This window comes from Athalia rosae, chromosome 4, assembly GCF_917208135.1.
Source record: "Athalia rosae chromosome 4, iyAthRosa1.1, whole genome shotgun sequence".
Taxonomy (NCBI): Eukaryota; Metazoa; Arthropoda; class Insecta; order Hymenoptera; family Athaliidae; genus Athalia; species Athalia rosae.
Window position 1 is genome coordinate 6,799,604 of NC_064029.1, and position 19,531 is coordinate 6,819,134.

The 19,531-nt window shown below is 40.0% G+C and overlaps 5 protein-coding genes across 8 annotated transcripts; 2 read left to right on the forward strand and 3 right to left on the reverse strand.

Annotated features, from left to right (window-relative positions):
• The first annotated feature begins 1,741 nt into the window (after positions 1-1,741).
• Positions 1,742-3,564, forward strand: LOC105692570 (endocuticle structural glycoprotein SgAbd-1-like). Its single transcript, XM_025747213.2, has 4 exons — positions 1,742-1,895; positions 2,094-2,431; positions 2,666-2,807; positions 3,108-3,564. Exons 1-4 carry the CDS (start codon positions 1,884-1,886, stop codon positions 3,330-3,332), a joined length of 717 nt encoding a protein of 238 aa, XP_025602998.2. The 5' UTR covers positions 1,742-1,883; the 3' UTR covers positions 3,333-3,564.
• Positions 3,565-4,516: 952 nt separating this feature from the next.
• LOC105692710 (26S proteasome regulatory subunit 7) lies at positions 4,517-6,553 on the forward strand. Its single transcript, XM_012412090.3, has 6 exons — positions 4,517-4,705; positions 4,809-4,846; positions 4,932-5,414; positions 5,524-5,688; positions 5,756-5,922; positions 6,013-6,553. The coding sequence occupies exons 1-6, from the start codon at positions 4,633-4,635 to the stop codon at positions 6,389-6,391; spliced, it is 1,305 nt and encodes a 434-aa protein (XP_012267513.1). The 5' UTR covers positions 4,517-4,632; the 3' UTR covers positions 6,392-6,553.
• Positions 6,554-6,600: 47 nt separating this feature from the next.
• LOC105692571 (sodium- and chloride-dependent glycine transporter 2-like) lies at positions 6,601-9,565 on the reverse strand. Its single transcript, XM_048653758.1, has 12 exons — positions 9,425-9,565; positions 9,208-9,337; positions 8,999-9,130; positions 8,666-8,894; positions 8,331-8,466; positions 8,123-8,254; positions 7,822-8,050; positions 7,636-7,748; positions 7,446-7,574; positions 7,170-7,367; positions 6,904-7,074; positions 6,601-6,834 (listed from the first exon to the last, which is right to left on the reverse strand). The coding sequence occupies exons 1-12, from the start codon at positions 9,527-9,529 to the stop codon at positions 6,601-6,603; spliced, it is 1,938 nt and encodes a 645-aa protein (XP_048509715.1). The 5' UTR covers positions 9,530-9,565.
• A 55-nt stretch (positions 9,566-9,620) lies between these two features.
• Positions 9,621-12,154, reverse strand: LOC105692708 (cytochrome P450 302a1, mitochondrial). 2 transcript variants are annotated; one of them, XM_012412087.3, is made up of 8 exons: positions 12,020-12,154; positions 11,239-11,488; positions 10,996-11,171; positions 10,694-10,898; positions 10,464-10,623; positions 10,136-10,384; positions 9,838-10,050; positions 9,621-9,759 (listed from the first exon to the last, which is right to left on the reverse strand). In XM_012412087.3, the coding sequence occupies exons 1-8, from the start codon at positions 12,147-12,149 to the stop codon at positions 9,631-9,633; spliced, it is 1,512 nt and encodes a 503-aa protein (XP_012267510.2). In that variant the 5' UTR covers positions 12,150-12,154; the 3' UTR covers positions 9,621-9,630. The 2 variants fall into 2 exon arrangements, with proteins under 2 accessions (XP_012267510.2, XP_048510668.1); XM_048654711.1 differs by lacking the exon at positions 9,621-9,759 and having other exon boundaries at positions 9,883-10,050; positions 10,159-10,384.
• On the reverse strand, positions 12,113-19,398 carry LOC105692572 (venom protease-like). 3 transcript variants are annotated; one of them, XR_007278217.1, is made up of 8 exons: positions 16,739-19,398; positions 16,351-16,640; positions 15,948-16,048; positions 15,759-15,862; positions 15,419-15,681; positions 15,129-15,307; positions 14,445-14,704; positions 12,113-12,225 (listed from the first exon to the last, which is right to left on the reverse strand). XR_007278217.1 is itself a non-coding variant. In XM_012411864.3 (7 exons), the coding sequence occupies exons 1-7, from the start codon at positions 17,014-17,016 to the stop codon at positions 14,552-14,554; spliced, it is 1,284 nt and encodes a 427-aa protein (XP_012267287.2). In that variant the 5' UTR covers positions 17,017-19,398; the 3' UTR covers positions 14,311-14,551. The 3 variants fall into 3 exon arrangements, 2 of the variants coding, with proteins under 2 accessions (XP_012267287.2, XP_020711810.2); XM_012411864.3 differs by lacking the exon at positions 12,113-12,225 and having other exon boundaries at positions 14,311-14,704; positions 16,351-16,556; XM_020856151.2 differs by lacking the exon at positions 12,113-12,225 and having other exon boundaries at positions 14,311-14,704.
• Positions 19,399-19,531: the final 133 nt, after the last annotated feature.

A 19,531-nucleotide genomic window follows, 5' to 3' on the forward strand; every position in this document is an offset into this window, starting at 1 on the left:
CCGGATAATGTAACAGAAAAAAAGAGGAAGAGTATGAGTAGAAGGTAATTAGACGAATAAGAAATGGAAGACATCTGTGGGCAGCTGATCAAATTTAAGGTTGTAAATGTTAAATAGTGTATAATTTGAATAGTAAAAAAATGATTTACGATATCATAAAATTTACGCGAAACGCTCATCTTTATGACGACCCTCGATGAGAAATATCAAGATCGCGGACGCGGTGCCATTTACAAGTCTGGAACGCTGTGCGGTGATGGCCTTTTTCGTTATACATCGAGTCGAGAGACAAAAAAAAAAATCATTAAACAAAAATAAGTATTTCAGTTCAAATATTTCGCCAATATTAGATATTCGGTAATTAATGTCCGTATGCAAAAGACCGCAAATCAACTTATCGCCCCGAGCTACCTGAGCTGACAGATCTTATGATTTGTGTTTCGGATGTTCTGCTACAGAAGAAAAATGAAGAGAGGAATCCGATAAACTTGGCGGCGCCATGGCGAATTGGAAAGGATCCTTCGATTCCTTGCGCGCATTGATCTCACGTAATTCACCGAGACTCTGCCCTCAACCCCGCTGAATATATATTTGAAATACTGTAGAAGGAGACGGATAAATGGAGAAAAATAAAATGGCTAATTTAGCGTAACCAAGTGATTAGGTAAATGGATAATTTCAACATGCGGAGATCAAACATTTCTATAAAGATGTCGATTGAAACGATTCATACAAAGTAATACATTTGAAAAATGAATACCTACATACCATTTCGTGTACATTTACATGTGTACATATCCATGTAAATACCTATCCACTTGTACTCACCATTTAAATATAATCGGATAAGTCGTAAACTGTGGCAGTGTAGAAGAGCTGCGGTATGGCACGATAATTGGCGGTTACGGCAGGGCGTACTTTTTATATGTACACGGATGACGCGTAATTATACGCACACAACTTTATCGAACGTCGTTCTCCTTGATATATTCCTCCTAGCTCTAGTTACCGCTCGGAATACAGATCTATGTACACCTCCTAATATACCCATGTACTGGTAGACGTACACGTATAGCCTGCGGTTCTGCACCCTGCAAAAGATCCGTATGCACGTAATAAAAATTGACTATATAGGTACAAAATGCAACAGCTTGATCCCCGGATGACCTTTGCAACTTCGTTGGCTCATCACCTCCATCGGTAGGATCAAATAAGCGATGATATTCAGAAAATGCATTGCCATAAATCGTATGAAAAGATCTTGGGATAAAGCATAATATATTCAGCGGTGTTTTAATCGGGGCAGAATGGTTATTGAATCGATACATAATCGATAAGGGATCCTATTATAGGTCCAAGGTCAATAGTCTTCTTTATTGGTGGAATAAAATACTCGTAAACTGGATTTCGGACCAAGACCTTTACGCATCTGATGTAAATTAAATATAAATTACTGATCGAAGACGATAGCGTTCCGCAAATGGTAACACCCACCGAATTTGAATGTCCTATTCAACGATAGACTGGACTACTCGTTCGTAAACTGCGACATCCGTATCTATTTCTCTGTCTGGGTGACGCCCATTAAATACAACTCCAGTATTACGACTTACATGTACATTACTGAATGTGTCCCCATAAATATTTTGACACCTATTAATGTATCCGTAGACAAGTTTTTGGTTTAATTTTTTTTCAGTATGCGTAGATATTAGCACACACCTATATACTGAAAAGGGATGAGCTGGTTGGCAAAGGTGGCCAGGGGATTGGAGGGAACGATTAGTTTGTCCTGATCAGTTTCGTATAAATGGGGCTGGTCCGGACTCCGAAAAGCAGATTCATCTGGAGCTTCATCTCTTCAACGTGTCTACCGTTTAACCATGCAATTAATAGTGAGTGACAATTAATTAAATGGAGTAAAAATCATCTATTAACTTTTTGAGCCCCTTTCGGGAAAGTGATACTCGAATAATATACCTTCGACATAGCAAAGCGAACCAACCGCACTTACTGGCACTCGTCTGAAACGGTGCAAGTGGTTCGGGGGAACATTATTACATCGAATTTACCGAGTGTTTCTGCAATTACAGATTGTGGCTTGTGCTCTCTTGGGCGTGGCTCTCGGCCAATACGGTGCATACCCAGGTTACGCCGGTTGGGGAGGATACAACAGGGCTTACCCCGGATACGCTGGATACAATGGATACCAAGGATACGCTGGATACCCAGGATACGCCGGATACCCAGGATACGCCGGATACACAGGATACCCCGGATACCGTGGCTACCCACAACTCGTTACTCCAGTCAAACCCGCTGAACCCAAAGACAAAGATGTACCCGCGGTCATCAAGGCTGTCGAAGCACCAGTCGTTGCTCCAGTACTCCCAGTTCTCGAACCCGGCGTAGTCCCTCCCGGAGTCTATGGGTACGAATTTTTTTTCCCATAATTACCTTACCAATCGTTCATGCCAGTCTGAAATCTTCGGGCACCAGAAAACCATTCCAATCATCTCGTCGTCGTGAGACTTCCCACGGGAAAAGTCTGCAACGATAGTCTCTTTTTGTATCAATACACTTTGTGAATCGCAATCACGGATTTGTAGATATATTTCGTTGTATCGATGATTTCTATTATTTGATATTTTTATCCCATTTGCAGAGGCCCAGGAATTGCGATCCGTAGCCAAGTCCAACAAGACAGTGCTCCCGATGGCTCCTACAGCTTCGCCTACGAAACTGAGAATGGTATCTCACACGCCGAGAGTGGTGGTTCCAGAATCGGACCAGAAGGCCCCGAAGAGGTTTGTGTTTTAAACTTGTTACACAACCACCCACAGACCAATCGGTGTATTCTGATCTGAATGCGATTTCGAACCCGATCTTTCACGGTCGATTGATAGAACCACTTCGATTTGGATACGAAACTTGTCTCGCATCTGACTGAAAGAATCGTGTCACCCAAAAATGTTGAGATTTACGATGCGGAGAAGAAATTTCTACTCGTCGAAAATTTCGCAAATTTTGGGTGTGGCGAGTCGCGCATCGATTTTAAAATGAAAATTAATGCCATTGAACATGATAACATATCATCTAATTTTCAGGTCAAAGTTGGACAGTACTCTTACACCGCTCCCGATGGAACTCCAATCCTGGTACGATACACCGCCGACAAGAACGGTTTCCACCCCGAAGGATACAACTTCGCACGACTTGGATACGGATACGGGCGTGTTCTTCCCAACGGTCTTCCAGTTCCAGTCCCAGTAGCAGCAGCTATCGCTAAGCGCGAGGACAAACCTGAGGAATCTGAGAAGAAGGAAGAATAGAGACATTTCGTACAATTATTAATAGCTAAAATCACCGTGATATATATTCACCGGGCTTAAAGCTGGTTGAATATATTTCACATACAGACCAAGGCGTTTTAATTCATGTCGAGCAATGCGGTTAACCTGTGATTAATGTCTGATATGCAGTTGACGATGAAAAAATAACGAAAAACGAAAAAAAATTTATATATATGTATTTGCAAAATATAACATTATCTGTAAAAATTTACGACTCATGGTTTTCATATTTTTCCTTTTTTATGGCTCCTATAGTTTTAACCGACAATAATTATGGATCGTTTATAAATTTATTACCGAGGACCAACTTCCGCATTGGTGTATATCGCCGTATACTTGGAATCTAAAATCGTTTAGGCAAATTCCAAGGTCGCGGTGTAGTCAAGACATTTTTTGAGCAATTCCATTAGCTTAGAAAAGTCATAATCGACGGTAGAGGGAAAAAAAAATTCAAGTTTTAAAATTGGCAACATACTATTCACATTAGTCAGTATACAATAATTTAACGAGATTCACGAGGCATGAGTTGCGTACCAAGTGACGAGCGTGGAAAATTCTTTTTTTATTTATTTAATTTCAATTTTTTATTTATCGACACCGAACAACACCCAGTATAGGGCGAGGCAGCGGAGCAAGGTGAAAGTGCTCTACGCATCCAAGTATCTTCTACGATTTTGCATTTTTTAACTCAATACTGGTCAAGGACCATCTAATATATCCGTTCCATAGTGTGGGCGGACGTATCTCCAAAGGTTGAGTAAGAGAAAATAATATTTTAGAACTGAACGCGCGCTCCATTATGAGTTATAAAAATCTCATTACGCCAACGATTTACCAGTTAATTGGGATAATCATGTACAAGTGGACAGTGAGGATATCTACCATTAGAGTGTTACGTTGAATACTTTTATAATATCAAGAATCATTCTACTTCAAATAATCAATTACCAGTGCATTTATAAATGCAATGTGACCTCTTTGTCTTTTTATGTTCAAATTCTGATTTGGAAGATGATTCGAAAATGCAACAATGAGTCTCTAGTTCTTGCCGGGTCCGTAGTAGCGTACCATTGCAAAGCTCAGTCTGTTCAGTAAAGTCAGTAAAGGTCACGAGAGACACCGATTGCAGTGCCGAGGTGCCACCTAGAAATTTTTTCTGACAACTCCACAGATTTTTGCTTGTAATAGCAGTTGCACATAACCTCAGCCTTTAGTGCTTGTCAGTGTTAAGACTTTTAGAAGGTTTTGATATTTGGCTGTTTAAGAACAAAGTATCAACATGCCGGACCACTTAGGAGATGATATGCGAAAAGTGAAACCCGAAAAAGAGAAGGAAGAAAAGGAAATAAAATGTAAGAATTACCTATTTAATAATCAGTAGCTTTTTTTAATTACCGTATGCATTTCGGCACTCCTGCCGCACTTTATGAATCCTAAAATATTTTATCATTTCAGCTCTCGATGAAGGAGATATTGCCCTTCTAAAAACCTATGTAAGTCTATAAAATAAAAGCAAGAGCTCTTACTTGTACTGCTGAATAAGTTCACCCAACTAACACAATGCTTCTGCAATTTCAGGGCCAGGGCCAGTACACAAAGAGCATAAAGGTTGTTGAAGAAGACATCCAGACAATTATTAAACGTGTCAATGAATTGACCGGAATCAAAGAGTCTGATACGGGTCTTGCGCCACCTGCACTATGGGATTTAGCGGCAGATAAACAAACTTTGCAGAATGAGCAGCCCCTTCAAGTAGCACGGTGTACTAAAATCATAAATGCAGATTCCGATGACCCAAAGTACATAATAAATGTCAAGCAGTTTGCTAAGTTCGTCGTAGACCTGGCTGACTCTGTGGCTCCCACTGATATAGAAGAGGGAATGAGAGTCGGGGTCGATCGTAACAAATATCAAATCCACATACCATTACCACCAAAAATTGATCCAACTGTGACTATGATGCAAGTTGAAGAAAAACCTGATGTCACATATAGCGATGTTGGAGGATGCAAAGAGCAGATTGAAAAACTCAGAGAAGTCGTAGAAACTCCCCTTTTACATGTATGATTTCAAGCATTTTTAATCCGTTTTTTTTTCCCTTATTATCATATTTCCCTAAAAATTTTTTAACTATTGTGCACTCACCAGTTTTTGTTCTTCTTATTTCTAGCCGGAAAAATTTGTCAACCTAGGAATCGAGCCCCCAAAAGGTGTCCTTTTATTCGGGCCACCTGGTACAGGAAAAACTCTCTGTGCTCGAGCTGTAGCCAACAGAACAGATGCATGCTTCATCCGTGTTATCGGCTCTGAATTAGTCCAAAAATACGTAGGAGAGGTAAGTTGTCCCAGATGAAAAATAAGAGCCGAGTTGCTTTCATTTCCTAACTAATATCCTATGACAGGGTGCCAGGATGGTCAGAGAGCTATTTGAAATGGCTCGAAGTAAGAAGGCATGCCTTATTTTCTTTGACGAGATTGACGCCATTGGTGGTGCACGGTTTGACGATGGGGCTGGTGGTGATAACGAAGTACAGCGTACTATGTTGGAGTTGATCAATCAGCTTGACGGGTAAATACTTGGATACAATTATCTCTGAAGTGAAAACAGATCGAAATTAACGGAATTCTGACGTTCAATAAAATATTTTCAATTTTTTAGCTTTGACCCACGAGGTAACATCAAAGTTTTGATGGCAACTAACAGGCCTGATACCTTGGACCCAGCTCTGATGCGTCCCGGACGTCTGGATCGTAAAGTGGAATTCGGTTTACCGGATTTGGAGGGCCGAACCCATATATTTAAAATTCACGCGCGATCCATGAGCGTGGAACGGAATATTCGATTTGAATTACTAGCTCGCTTGTGCCCGAATAGTACAGGAGCGGAAATTCGTTCAGTTTGTACAGAGGCAGGCATGTTCGCCATTAGAGCTCGTCGTAAAGTCGCAACTGAAAAGGACTTCCTCGAAGCTATCCATAAAGTAATTAAGTCTTACGCTAAATTCTCAGCTACCCCAAGGTACATGACTTACAACTAAAGTCGATTAGACTAAAAAATGTTTCTACGATATCAACATTTATAAATAATTTTCATTCTCTGTCGTTTGATATTATGAATAACTTCTTTTTAAGTTCACAATTTCATCTGATACGAGTTTGTATTGTGACAGCTTGTCAAATATAGAATTGTATTGAAATAAGAATGTCTAAACTGTGAATCACCCCATTCCCCATAACAAACTAATGCTCAGGCAGTTTCATTCATCGCTTCAAACCCGTACCGTTTCACTCTATTTCTGATAGCTTCCCTTTTCTGAATTTCCATCTGCATGCGCTTGTTATCGAGCAAACATATGTGGGCACAAGGTTTTCGCGCTTTGTAGCGTAGCTCACGTCTCGGATTAAATAGCCGTCGGGCCTTATTGAGTTCTTCGTCTGGACAGCCCCAAAGTCTCGTCGGATGAAACAGCATCGCTACTGTCTGATTTGTTAAGATAATGAGTATGAGCTTTAAAAAAATCAGGGTAATGAAAAGTTTTTGGATACGCACGTGTGTTCGTACATGTATCCCGTATAAAATAACGCTGGTCAAGAGAAGAGGGGTCACAAGGGCGACGCAGGATATTATCAAGAAAGGCTGTAGATTTCTGAGTCCATCATAAAGGGTACTTATTTCGTCCGATAATGACAGGATGTCCGCCAAGTTAGAGAGTGTGTAATACTGCAAATTTACTTAAAATTTACAATCAGGAATTGTCAGATAATATTCGGAATGAATTTTGTACTTCTTGCAATTAAATAATCAAGCAAACTTACTGTCGTAACCAATGGCGTCAAGTAATAAACTGCTTTCATCACGACCGTAGGTTCAAATTTATGCAGGAATTGAATATCATCACAGAGTCGGGTGATGGAATAAGAAAAAAGAATAAGGGATGACATAATTGCCAGAATAAGCAGGGCGACGAAGGTCGCGACAAAATCGAGAAAATGATGAGTGAATATCTCTCCCACCTATGTTTAAATAAAAGTTACATACCTTGAGTCTACGTTTTAATTTCTAATTTTGAAAATATTAACTTCTATCTATACCTTCGTTGTGAAGATGAGGCTCACTGAGAAGCAGCTAACAGTAACCACGCTGACTAAATACGATCTGTACGCTTTCGCCGATGGAAATGCTTCCAGAAATGAGTTCACTGTTGCCGTGAAAATTATAGTCTAAATTGAAAAGATTAATAATCACATAAACATTGTCAAAAAAAAATCATTCGTGTTTTACCATTTCCATGATGCCTTTTACAACAAGCATCAGAAAAACCCCAAGGATCCAGATCCTGGCCATGGGGAAGGGGGAAAATTGGGTCGGAATCAAAGCCATTATAACGATTTCATCTGTAAATAAAAATTGAGCTTTCATATGATTAAATCGCATATGAAATCTATTGACGTTAAAGAATTCACGAACATGGCCAGATGAAACAGCTAATGTCAACGGCATAGTAATCGGACATTGATCCGTACGACGAGTAAACGTAGTAGACTCCCAAAAACTGCAGTGTACTTGCTAAAGAGCCAACCAGAAATGCATCAGTATCAGGCATGGTGTTTTCTGGGCCATAACTTCCTAATTGAATGATAGTTCCTTCGCAAATATGAGACATCAGAATCGCGTGAGTCAGGGCTTTGACCCAAATCTACATGGATGAAATAATCAGTGAAGTTGAAACAAGAATGGTAGAAAAGAAAAAGAAGGAATTAACACATACTTTGTAGTTGAACAATCCACTGAAATCCAACATGAGTAAGGACCCTTTTTGCGAGTGACCTTGGATCGTCCATTGCAAAATTACCACCAGAAAAGACACTAACGTTAGGAAGTACATCATTTTCGCAAACACCTGAGTCAAAAAATATAGATTTGCCGTTTAATCAAATTCTTCCGCAGATGTTCATAAAAAAGAATATTCAACATACTCCTTTGAACGACTTGAAATCGCGGTTGGTCAAGATACAGACGACTATCCATACGATTGCTGAAAGGGCGATCCACTTTTCGTTAATGGGCCCGATTCTATCCGGTTTTTCTTCTGGACGCCAAAGATTCGAGAGGCTGCAGACCAAAGTATCGAAGCTAATTTCTTTATCACCCTCATACTAGGGAGACACGGAATAGATTTAGGAATGTAACAAAAACTGTGGGTAGATTCTTCAGGTTTCTCAACCGGTTTTGCTATTCAATGATAAATTTATCCCAGTCACTCTATCAGAAATGCAGATCATCAAATGCTATCATTTTGTTAATGACTTACCGATAATACTGTGCAGCTCCCGGGTAGTAAGTCTTATTGCAATCTATGGTTCCATGTTTAGAGTTCAGTTCGAAACACGGTGGTAGGTTCTTAGATTCGTAGCTGCAATCTGTCCAGTAATTATCTGGCATGAAGGGCAAATAGCACAACTGAAGAAGCAGCTGACCGATCAACGTACTCGAGATAATGCATGTGTAGAGAGAAAATGCCATCATACTGGCACCGATACCTGCAGAACATGGAAATGCTAATCATTCCAATTTAAATTCAGACGATGTAATCTCACCGATTTTTAGTTCTTTGCTGTAGTTAAAAAACACATTTTGAACCTACCGTATCCGATCGGAAAAATGTTCCATACTTTTATGTATCCAAATTTTGAGTAGTATCCAAGAAAAAGATGCTGGCATTGAAGAGGCACTATTACAAGGTGGTGGATGCTGATGTAGAGTATCAAGAAGGAGACTGGCAAAAATAAAAAGGGAATGATGACGTGCAACAATTTTTTCTTTCTAATTCAGGATTCTAATTACACAACCTACTTCCTTTGTACTGAGCGCAATTAGTGGCTGTCATTATGAAGTTCATATTTCCCGATTGTAGAGTGAGAAAAATTATCAGGTATTCCATACGGCTTTGGAACACAAATTCATCTCCACGTTGACTTTGCTGCTGCGGATCAAAAAAATCAGGGGGACATCACAAGGGTCAAGATTAAAAAGTTAATTCTAGACCATCGAAGTAAATTGTAATATTAACATGAGCTTTTTCTTCGAAGGGTTCCCCGACATTTTTTGTATCCTGTTGGAGATATTCACCAGCTTCCTGACCTCGCTGATTATCCTCAGCAGATCTTGAGGCCATTTATAATCATTAGGTTATTATTACTGGACACTATTTGACAGCAACTTATATTCGCTTTTGTTTATATCACGATTCGAACAACAATATTATCAGAATTTTTATCAACAGCTATTCTCCTGCTTATTTCTGGAACGAAAATTTATTTTTATCGGCGCATCGGGTACGTTGATCAGCAGCGAAACACAATCCAGATCTTTTTCCTTCCAGGTGAATTTCAGATCTCGGCAGATCTGCAGATCAAATATTCGCGATTAATTACTTCCTTTTTGGGAGCTGGGAATTTTATTTGGGGGAAAATTTGTGCTCACTCTTAGCATGACTATCTGCATATTTTGTTCGGCTAAACGTCTCGCGATACAAGATCTCGCGCCGTGACCAAACGGAAGTACCAAAAAAGGATTGTAAGGTGTGGTCGGAGCGGCGTCGCTTCCTCTAATCCACCTTTCAGGTTTAAATTCATTCGGGTCATCGAAATGTTCATCGCGTCTACATATCACTTGGTTCTGCGTTACAATTACAGTCTGAAACAATAAGGGCATTCATCCGCTCTAAAGATTATGCTTCTCGGGTTTTGTGAATAAGCAATGATATTTTAAGCAAACTTACACCCTTGGGAATATGATACCCACTCAAAATTGCATCTGTTTGTAAAATTCTTCCAACTCCAACGGAAATTGGGTTCAACCTGAAAGTTTCTTTGAGCACGGCTTTGGTGTACGACGCTTTATTTAAAATGGCATCCGTAATTTTATCATCACTCGATGACAGTAAGGAAAGAGCTTCTCTGTGTAATTTTTCCTGAGCATCGACAGATTTTCCAAGATGATAGAGAGCGAATGAGGTGCTATTCGTCGTCTGAAATTTTTGTAAACGAGATACAAAACACTGTTAAACTAATTTCAGAGTAATTAATAATAATTATACATTTAATTACGGTATCTATCCCGGCCAGGAGCATGTCACAGGCCATTCCCATTACGTCTTTTTCATTCAACATCGGATTGCTTAAGTACATTTCTAACAGAGAACCTGGATTACTTATCCCCTTCGTTCTCATGGAGTGAATTTTTTGGGTCACCAAGTCTACTGCAACTCTGAAAAGAAAATTGTGTACAGAAAAATTTTGCGATCTCATGACCACGAAGTTGCAAAGACAAAACCTACTCTTCCATGTAGCTCTGCGCGTTGCAGAATTTTTTATACAGAGGTGTGTCGAAATATCTCCATATTCTTGGTCCATTATCAAGTTTCAAAATTGCGCTGTTCGTCGTCTTCGCCGCCTTTATCAATTTTGAGCTTCTCGAATCGCTCCGCATTTCATCCGGGGAAAGACTGTTCAATCTAACGTCAAAGGCTACCAGACAGGTCACTGAAATTCAGGGGAGAAAATCGAACGTGATCAAAAACGAGGCTTCGAATCGACTAATACTCTTGTGTGACGATCGAAAATAAATTGGATTCGTTACACTCTAGATACAATCTTGCCAGTAGAGGAAGAAAGTCGTCGTGATCGGCTTGGACACTAAGTTTGATGAATTCTTTGACCACGTTATCCGTTTCTTCCAAGTAACAACGAACGCTCTGAGGTCGGCTCAAACCTTTTTGAAATTCCTTTCGGATTCGCCACCAGTCTGGTCCGTTCCTAAATATTCAGAGCTCGTTAGCTGACGGGGATATCGAATTAAAATTTGCAATTACTATGAACGTACGTGGGCAGAAGACCACCGGTATTATAAACAGCCGATCTGTCGAGTCTGTACTTTTGTAGAGCGAGGTGACTCCTTCTTTCTGGATGTGACCCTCGCTCCCGACTTTCCATACGGAAAATCTCGGCTATATCCTCGGGGCGAAATACCCATAGTACGTTGACCCCTGGTACGACCTCTTCGCGAACCAAGGAACCGTAACGGGCCATTTTCATTGCCCCATTTACATGGAGTTTCTCGTATTTGTATCTCCCTGAAAAGAAAACAATATATAAAACGAGGTAGTCTTCGAATATGAAACATCGGATATTACGATCGGATATTATGTGTTAATCAGATCGAGTATGACTTGACGATTGCATAAATGTCGTTGAGGCACTTGACTAACTCCGGATACTTATAAATATAACACCGTTCGTTGAAGTAACGAGTGTGTTTACCTTGTACAGCAATCACTCACTTTATAACTATATTTAGACAAGGTCGTGTACAATTTCTATAGCCAACGTCCGATTATAGTTATTCGCTAATAAAATTGTGTATACGGTTTACTCAACTCTCCGCATATTACTTATGTTGCATGTGCATCATTATTCACGTTCACGGTCACAATTTATGGTCAAGGAAAACGCACTACCATTTATGTACACACGTATATCGTAATCGCTAATTGCTGAACAATTAAAACTCCCAACTATGAATAGATTATACATTCATAGTTTCGTCGGATATATCAGCTTGCGGTGATTCGATATAATTACATAACTATTCAAAGTCCACTGACCGATATAAGGTAAGTACTGATACAGAGTCCCGATCACCGGCAATGATTTTGGCCCAGGAATTTCATCGAAGGGTTTTAAATTCCGCAAATCGCTGCTGAAGAATCGTTTCATCTGTCGCACGAGCAGCATCGCAGCGAAAGTTTTATCCGTCGGAGGTTCACTTTCGACGTGCGGGCGGTTGAGTATGGGAGAATGACTGTGAAAACTCTGAGAAAAATAGGATATATTATTTGGATCGAGATCCTTAGTGGCCCAGAATCTGAAGAAAACTAAACGCTTTTGTGTCGTGAGGCGTCCGTTTGCGACCACTTCTTGTAACTATTAAGTATATATCTCGTCTCCTCATCTTCCTTGTTCAACGTATTCAACGATTCTCCTCATAGCTTCACGATAGAATTTCAAATGACGCGCATTAATTTGATCCGAATTCAGATTAGTTGGTGCACCTCGAAGAAAACGAATCTACGAACCAAGATAGCTGCGGTTTAGATTTATCAAAAAATACTCTCGCGCATCTCGCCGTTTATTCACTACAATAAAGCACTCGTCGAGTAGCTAAACCGGTTTTCAAGTCCCGGGCATATCGATTCGAACGATAAAAATCACGAAAAAATCATACAGTAATTCGAAAAATTGGAACTACAATTCGCGGTAACTGGATCATTTCGACAGATAGTTCAATTGAGCTCGCAGATTCGAATTCCTCAGCTCAGAATACATAAGAATAGCGTATTGAATCCAATTAAAAAAATGATGTATTTTTTGCTCAAGAATCGAATTTTTTTTTTGTTGGTTTTTCAAGAGTAATTTCACGTATCATCAGCTCCGAAATCCAAATCTAAAAGCCAAAATCATCTACTGATGCAATCGATCGAGTAATCATCAATTATTCGCTGTTGGGAGCAGAAAAATTATAAGACATATCGAGTGGTTTTAGTCGTAGACCCACTTTGCTTCGTCGCATTTATGCATGGAGCGAAATATTCGAATTTCTCAATTCACCAGCGAGCCCGAGCTTATTGTTAGCTGGAGTCAGGTAGCCACGGGCGCGCGGTTTGTTTTGAGGCGTCACCTTCAGGGCTGAGCAGAGGTGACGTCTCACAACAAAGCGCTACGCTGCTGGCTACGCTGACTCCAGCAAAGCTCGGGTTTGCTGGTAAATCGAGAAATTCGAATATTTCGCTCCATGCATAGATGCGACGAAGCAAAGTGGGTCTACGACTAAAACCACTCTATGTGTCTTATAATTTTTCTGCTATCAACAGCGAATAATTGATGATTACTCGATCGATTGCATGAGAAGATGATTTTGGCTTTCAGATTTGGATTCCTGAGCTGATTGTATGTGAGATTACTCTTAAAGAACCAAAAAAAAATTCGATTTTTGAGCAAAAAATAAATCATTTTTTTGATTGGGTTTAATATGCTTTTTTGACGTATTTTGATCTCAGGAATCCGAATCTAAAAGAAAAATTGATCTATCTCTGGAATTGACCGAGTTATCGCCAATTTTCAGCTTTTTGGGGTCAAAAATAAAAAATTGATTTTTTGGTCTATCTTCATGAAATTTGAGCTTAGGAATCTGAATCCGAAAGAAAAATTAATCCATCTTCGAAAAGGACCGAGTTATCCCCATTTTTTCGCGTTTTTTGGCGTAAATTTGAGGATATCTCAAAGGGAAAAAATCGTAGCTCAATTTTACCAACGGATTCGTGTTCCTGAGGTCAAAATACTTCAGAAAAGTGCCATACGATCAATATTCAAAAATAAAAATTTTTGGCCAAAATTTGGAAAAATCGTAAGGGGTACCCCTTGGAAAAATCTCAAATTTTGGCGAAAAATTTTTATTTTTTAAAATTGATCGTATGGCACTTTTCTTTTGTATTTTGACCTCAGGAACACGAATCCGTTAGCCAAATTGAGCCACGAATTTTTCCTATCGAGATATCTCCATTTTTCGGCTCCAAAAAGTGCAAAATTGGCGATAACTCGATCAATTTGATTGATGCATCAATCTAACTTGTGAATTCGGATTTCTGGGGTCAAAATACATAAGAATGGCATATAAAATGAAATATCTTTTTTCGACCCAAAATCGACAAAATTCCAAGGGGTACCCCTTTGGATTTTTTCGATTTTTAAGCCAAAAATGAAGAATTTTTAAAATCGGTTGTAAGACACTTTTCTTACGTATTTTGACCTCAGAAACACGAATCCGTTGAGTAACTTGAGCCACAAATTAATCGAGTTGTATCAGCATCGAAGTAAATCAGTGGAGAAACAATAAATGTAAGAAAATTCAACTCATACATTTGAACAGCTTAAAAATACATTCTTATAATTCTAATGTGGTAATCATAACGTTATCAATTTGTGGGATGATTGTTCAGTTAATTTTTTTTTTTTGTTAAATCAAATATTTACAGCAATAAAGCCTTGCAGCCTGATGAGTATTTTCAAGAATTGAGATCATCGCGCCATTAAAATTTTTAAGGCGAGTGAAGGGATGATCATTACACATATCATGAGGTTTAAAGGAAACGGCGAATCCAATCAATGTAATGAGATGTTCTCGTATAAATTGTTGGGAATATTTTCGACCCGCACCCCAAGCCTGAGGACACAATTCCTATAACTATGCGCCTCCTTCCTTCCTTCAGTACGATCGGTCCTCCGGAATCTCCCTGAAAATTATCGTTGGTATTTATCACCATATTTCCCAAATATCAATCGAATCGCCGAAATCATATGTATTCCGGTGTATTTCCATAAAAAAATCTCCTCCAATTAAAAGAAGAAGAAGAAGAAGAAGAAGAAGAAGAAGAAGAAAAAAATTAATTCTGTTTTACGACGATGTGTAATACTTTGTGAAAACACGAAAACAGGAATTATTCAAATATATGCGGGTTGACTAATCGTGTTGTGAGCAGTTTTTTTCGTTCAAACTCGTTAAGACAGCTAGCTCGATTGATTTTTATCTGCGTCTCTGCATGCGCAGCTGGTTCATAAAATTTGTGAATAATTTGCATACGTATAATTCCGAAGTGATGTGACCATTGTTCCCTGAATAATGTAAACTTCGCCACATTCATCGCTACAATTTAATACCTGACAAGCATCTCTTCCTCCGTATGCATCTCCGGCGCACAACTGGGAGGAAATTATTCCCTCGGGTAAAGCAGCCACGTTGCTCCTTACGGTTTCAGGATCACCGTACCTCCGATTGCACTCCGCGTTGCTCATAGTTTGTATCTGCACTTCCTGCAGAACGGGACTTCTCTCGCCTCCTGTACATCGACGATGAAATTAGAGCCGTTGAAAATTTGGTGAGAATCGCACTCGCAAGGATATGCAAATGTTGCGCAGAAAACGCTCAAAATAAAGAAAAAAGTTCGTACCGAATTCGACGACACCCCATCCGGTAAGTGTGACTCGGGAGTTCGCGTAGAGATTTCTTTTATTCGAAGGAAGACAAATCGGCCTCACGAACTCTGAATATCTTACCGGAGTCCTCAACCTCACTATAGCTATGTCATGATAATGACGAGGGCTTTCGTAATTCGGGTGAACAACCGATGATTCAATCTCGTAATCCTGTGGCTCTGCCGCATCCATGTCTGAATTTAAATCAAGCTCGCCGACCCTAGCGAAGTCCGCTTTCCTTCAAAGCCGTTCAAAAAATAATTAGTAATGGTAACGATGATGAGAAATAACGAGGAATAAAAGGTATTCGATTACCTTCTTGTAACGCAATGTGCCGCCGTAAGCACGATTTCCCGGCTTATCAAAGAACCACCGCAAAACCATAAGATTTCGTTTTCCTTTTTTTCACCAATGGCGACCTAAGAAAGCCATAAAAATTGTTTGACATGGCGAGTCATTTTTTTCCATCGATATTTCAGCTTCGAATGGGGAAATAATGCTTACCATCCAAGGACTGGACGCTGCTGTTTTCGCGGGTGAACCTCCGACGGCGTGAGCTACTATCCGTCCGCTCGATTCCGTTGCTAAAACCCCGCACTCTGGTTCTGAAGAAAGAGAAATTGACGCGTGAAGACTTTTTTTATCGATAATTCTAATTACTCATTATCATGGTTTCAATCGTCCGTCTCATTAACTTCCGGGTGCCAGTCGACCGGACTTGATCTTCTCACTGGTATTAACAAAGGACTTTTACCGCAATCCATGATAACGTACATTGTTGACGTATGAAAGGTTTCAGAATCTTCATTATCAATCGGATGAATAAGGAAACGGCTTGGTTTTCCTACTTGTTATTTTTCTTTTCAGTCTCAGTTTAAAATTGAAATCATTGAACATTTTTGCTCACCATTCCTTTCCGGAGAGTAGTCGAAATCGTCGTTCGCGTTGAAGGTTTCTACGTCGTCTTTGTAATCGTGGTAATGATGATAATGACGATGATCGCGACGATCGTGATAGTTGTGACCGAATCGGCTCCGGTAACTTTTAGGTTTCGTCCAGGGCTCCTCGTAATCTTCGTTCTCGAACGCCCAGTCGTCGTTCACGCGAATGTATCTTGAAGGAGTATCACAGTCATCATCAAAATATGAACCCCATCTTTTGTATCTTCGTGGGGCAGATTTTTCAGCAGATTTATCTCTACGAGGAGATGAACCGCGACAATGAGATGAATTTAACTAATTCACACGAGCTTTTGCAAGGCCAAGACTTAAATGATATTGCTATAGTCTGCTTACCCCGTTTGCGAACAACACATGTGAGTTGCTTTTCCTGACCATTTGCAAAATTTTCTGCTGCTTCGACGACCCTTCGTTTTACAATCTTCAATTTTTACGCACTGATAATCCAAATCTGGAGCGACGCTGCTACAGTTCACCAAATTGATGGGTGTAATTTCCGACGATTTTTGTGCGAGGGAATTATCCTGACGCGATTCTCCAAGCGAATTCCCAAGGATGACGCTGGCAAGGGCTATCAGGATCATCCCGGTGAATATACAGGAATGATAATCCATCGTGATTAAATTTATGTCCGAAAATTTCGTCGTGGACACTCCGACGTACAATGCGTACTGTAGTTTCTGAGATTCACTCTTTTTGATGTTCGATGATTTTGACCGATGATCTGATCCAACCGATCGTTAAACAAGTTTTTAATTGAAATTCAAGCAACTTCTGTTATCTTACGAGTGAAATACTTTGGTAAATACGTTTTTAAAAAATTCCAGAGTATCCTCAATGACGGGTGAACTACGATAGTTACGATCACGGAATGACTTAGGAAGCGATGGTTTGCTGGTCTTTAAGTAAATTGCTGATGAGGGCGCAGAAGAGTGGAGGATGGATTTTTGCCCGTCAGATGTGTCATCTACCCGACCGTTCCGGGGGTTTCCCGGGTGCCCGCACCACAATCCCGATCCGGCTGCAGGGCAATCCAGATTCGGGATTTTTACCTCAAACTTTCACGACCCCCCCGGAAATTTAATTCCCATAAAAGAACAAAATTACGTCGGATTTTCGAGTCATTATCGAGATGCGAATTTCCACACATGAAATCATGCAGGTGATTTCCGTACGTTTCTATCTTGTATTTTTTTTTAACGTTGGAGTAGAAAGAAAGAGGAAAATTTTGATGAAATCGGCAGAAATCCATTCGATGAACTTAGTTACCAATTTCTTTTCCTTTTTACTTTTTTTTTCCTCTTGATATCTGATCGCGGAATTTGATTTACGTATTCGTACGCGTTTATGTAACGAAGGAAACGCCGATAACAATAAAATTTTGTCGGTCCAATTAATCCGTTCGATTTTCATACCATATCAGGAATCTATTATTAGCATGGACATTATTTGCGTTCCTTTAGAAAGAAAGTGCGGTCTTCAATTTTCCCCAATAACATCAGTCTCGGAACGGTAACTTTTGACGTCACGGAAAGTTGGGCCGAATTTACGAGTTGCCCCGTGCGAAGACCGGCGTGAATGAAATACCACACGAGGAAATGGCAAATTTATAAATAGTTTGGAGATTTTTATCTGGTTCTCGATGCGCCTCGCAGACGTCATCGATTTTCCTCTCTCCAGGTCATGACGTCGCGTCCCGTAATTCAGTATACCTATACAGACGTGTCGGATTCGCCACGTTCAACGCACGCAGGTGCATGTTGACTCGTATTCGAAGGAATCCCATCTCTGATTTTTGACCTTTTGCAGACTCCCCGGTTAAAACTATTGCGCGACACAATAGGGATAAATTCATCCTTTGTATTTATAAACGTATTCATCGTGCTGTAAAACTGACCGCACGATTGCTAAGGAATCTGTAACGAATCGTTGTAGCCAAAATCCCCGATTACAAACGTCAAAGTCGCTAGGACTGACGCTTGTCCTCGTGGTTTCGTCGATTACTAATACATCCGTAGTGTTTTCATTGTCTTTAAAAACCACCGAGTAAACGACGATGATCGTATCATCTACTGTCATCAACGACCGCACCGGGGAGACGTCCAATTACATGACATGTGTCAATCTCACAACTAATCCCTTCACCTCACTACGCGATGTGTGTACGCGCGTACACGCGTTTCGTGTGAAAAAATAAACCAGTGCGTAAGATTCTTTCGAGATTTTATTGACGCAGGTTCTTTAGAAATTCATATTACTTATCCGCCACGGAGTTCCGTTCTTCCGTTATGACTTTCAATTAATTCAACGCGGAATTAATTACTCGACGCATCGGTGCAGTTATAATTACACGATACGTGTATAGATATATCCACTTCTCTACGATAGTATTATGGTTCCACGAATTATAGATAAAACAGTTATTTCTAACTGCGCGTTGTGCATGCTGAATCATTTGCAGATGATAATCGTATCTGTAGTATTTCCCTGATCGACGCGTTATTTGGAATCTTTTGAAAATCAATTTAACGCGAATTCACGAATTCCAGTCCCATTAATCGGAAGAGAATCGAAGATTTTTTTACGGATGATGGAGTATCCGCGTGTTAAGCGACAAGTTTTATACTCGATTCGATCAATTTCAGCTGTGTAGGTCGGTGGCTCGTACAATATCGATAACGACGCCTAAGTAATTAAAAAAAAAAAAAAAAAAAGAACCAAACTTTTTTAGGTCATTTTATTTTTTCTATCTGGTCCAATGCTACCGTGGGCATAGATAAAATTATCTGTCTATATTTATCTCTCCGACAAAACTTCCAGAGTGCAATGACTGCTGAGAATTCGAAATTCGAACGCCGCGAGTTTGGGGATTGACGTTTTACTCTTCGACCACTCGCATTTACATTTGTGTAAATAAATGTGGTCGCACACAAGCCGACCGGTTTTTCTGGCCGGCTCGATCGAAACTTCTATCAAGGTTACTCGGACTCGTGTGCGCGTTCGCGTATCACGTGGTGGTATCTCATAGATATGTGTGCGATAACACACTACGTCGTTTCGTTTGTGGTTTGGTAGTTAACACTGATTGTGAGACAACCGAGCTGCAGACGGTGAAGATTATTGGCCCTT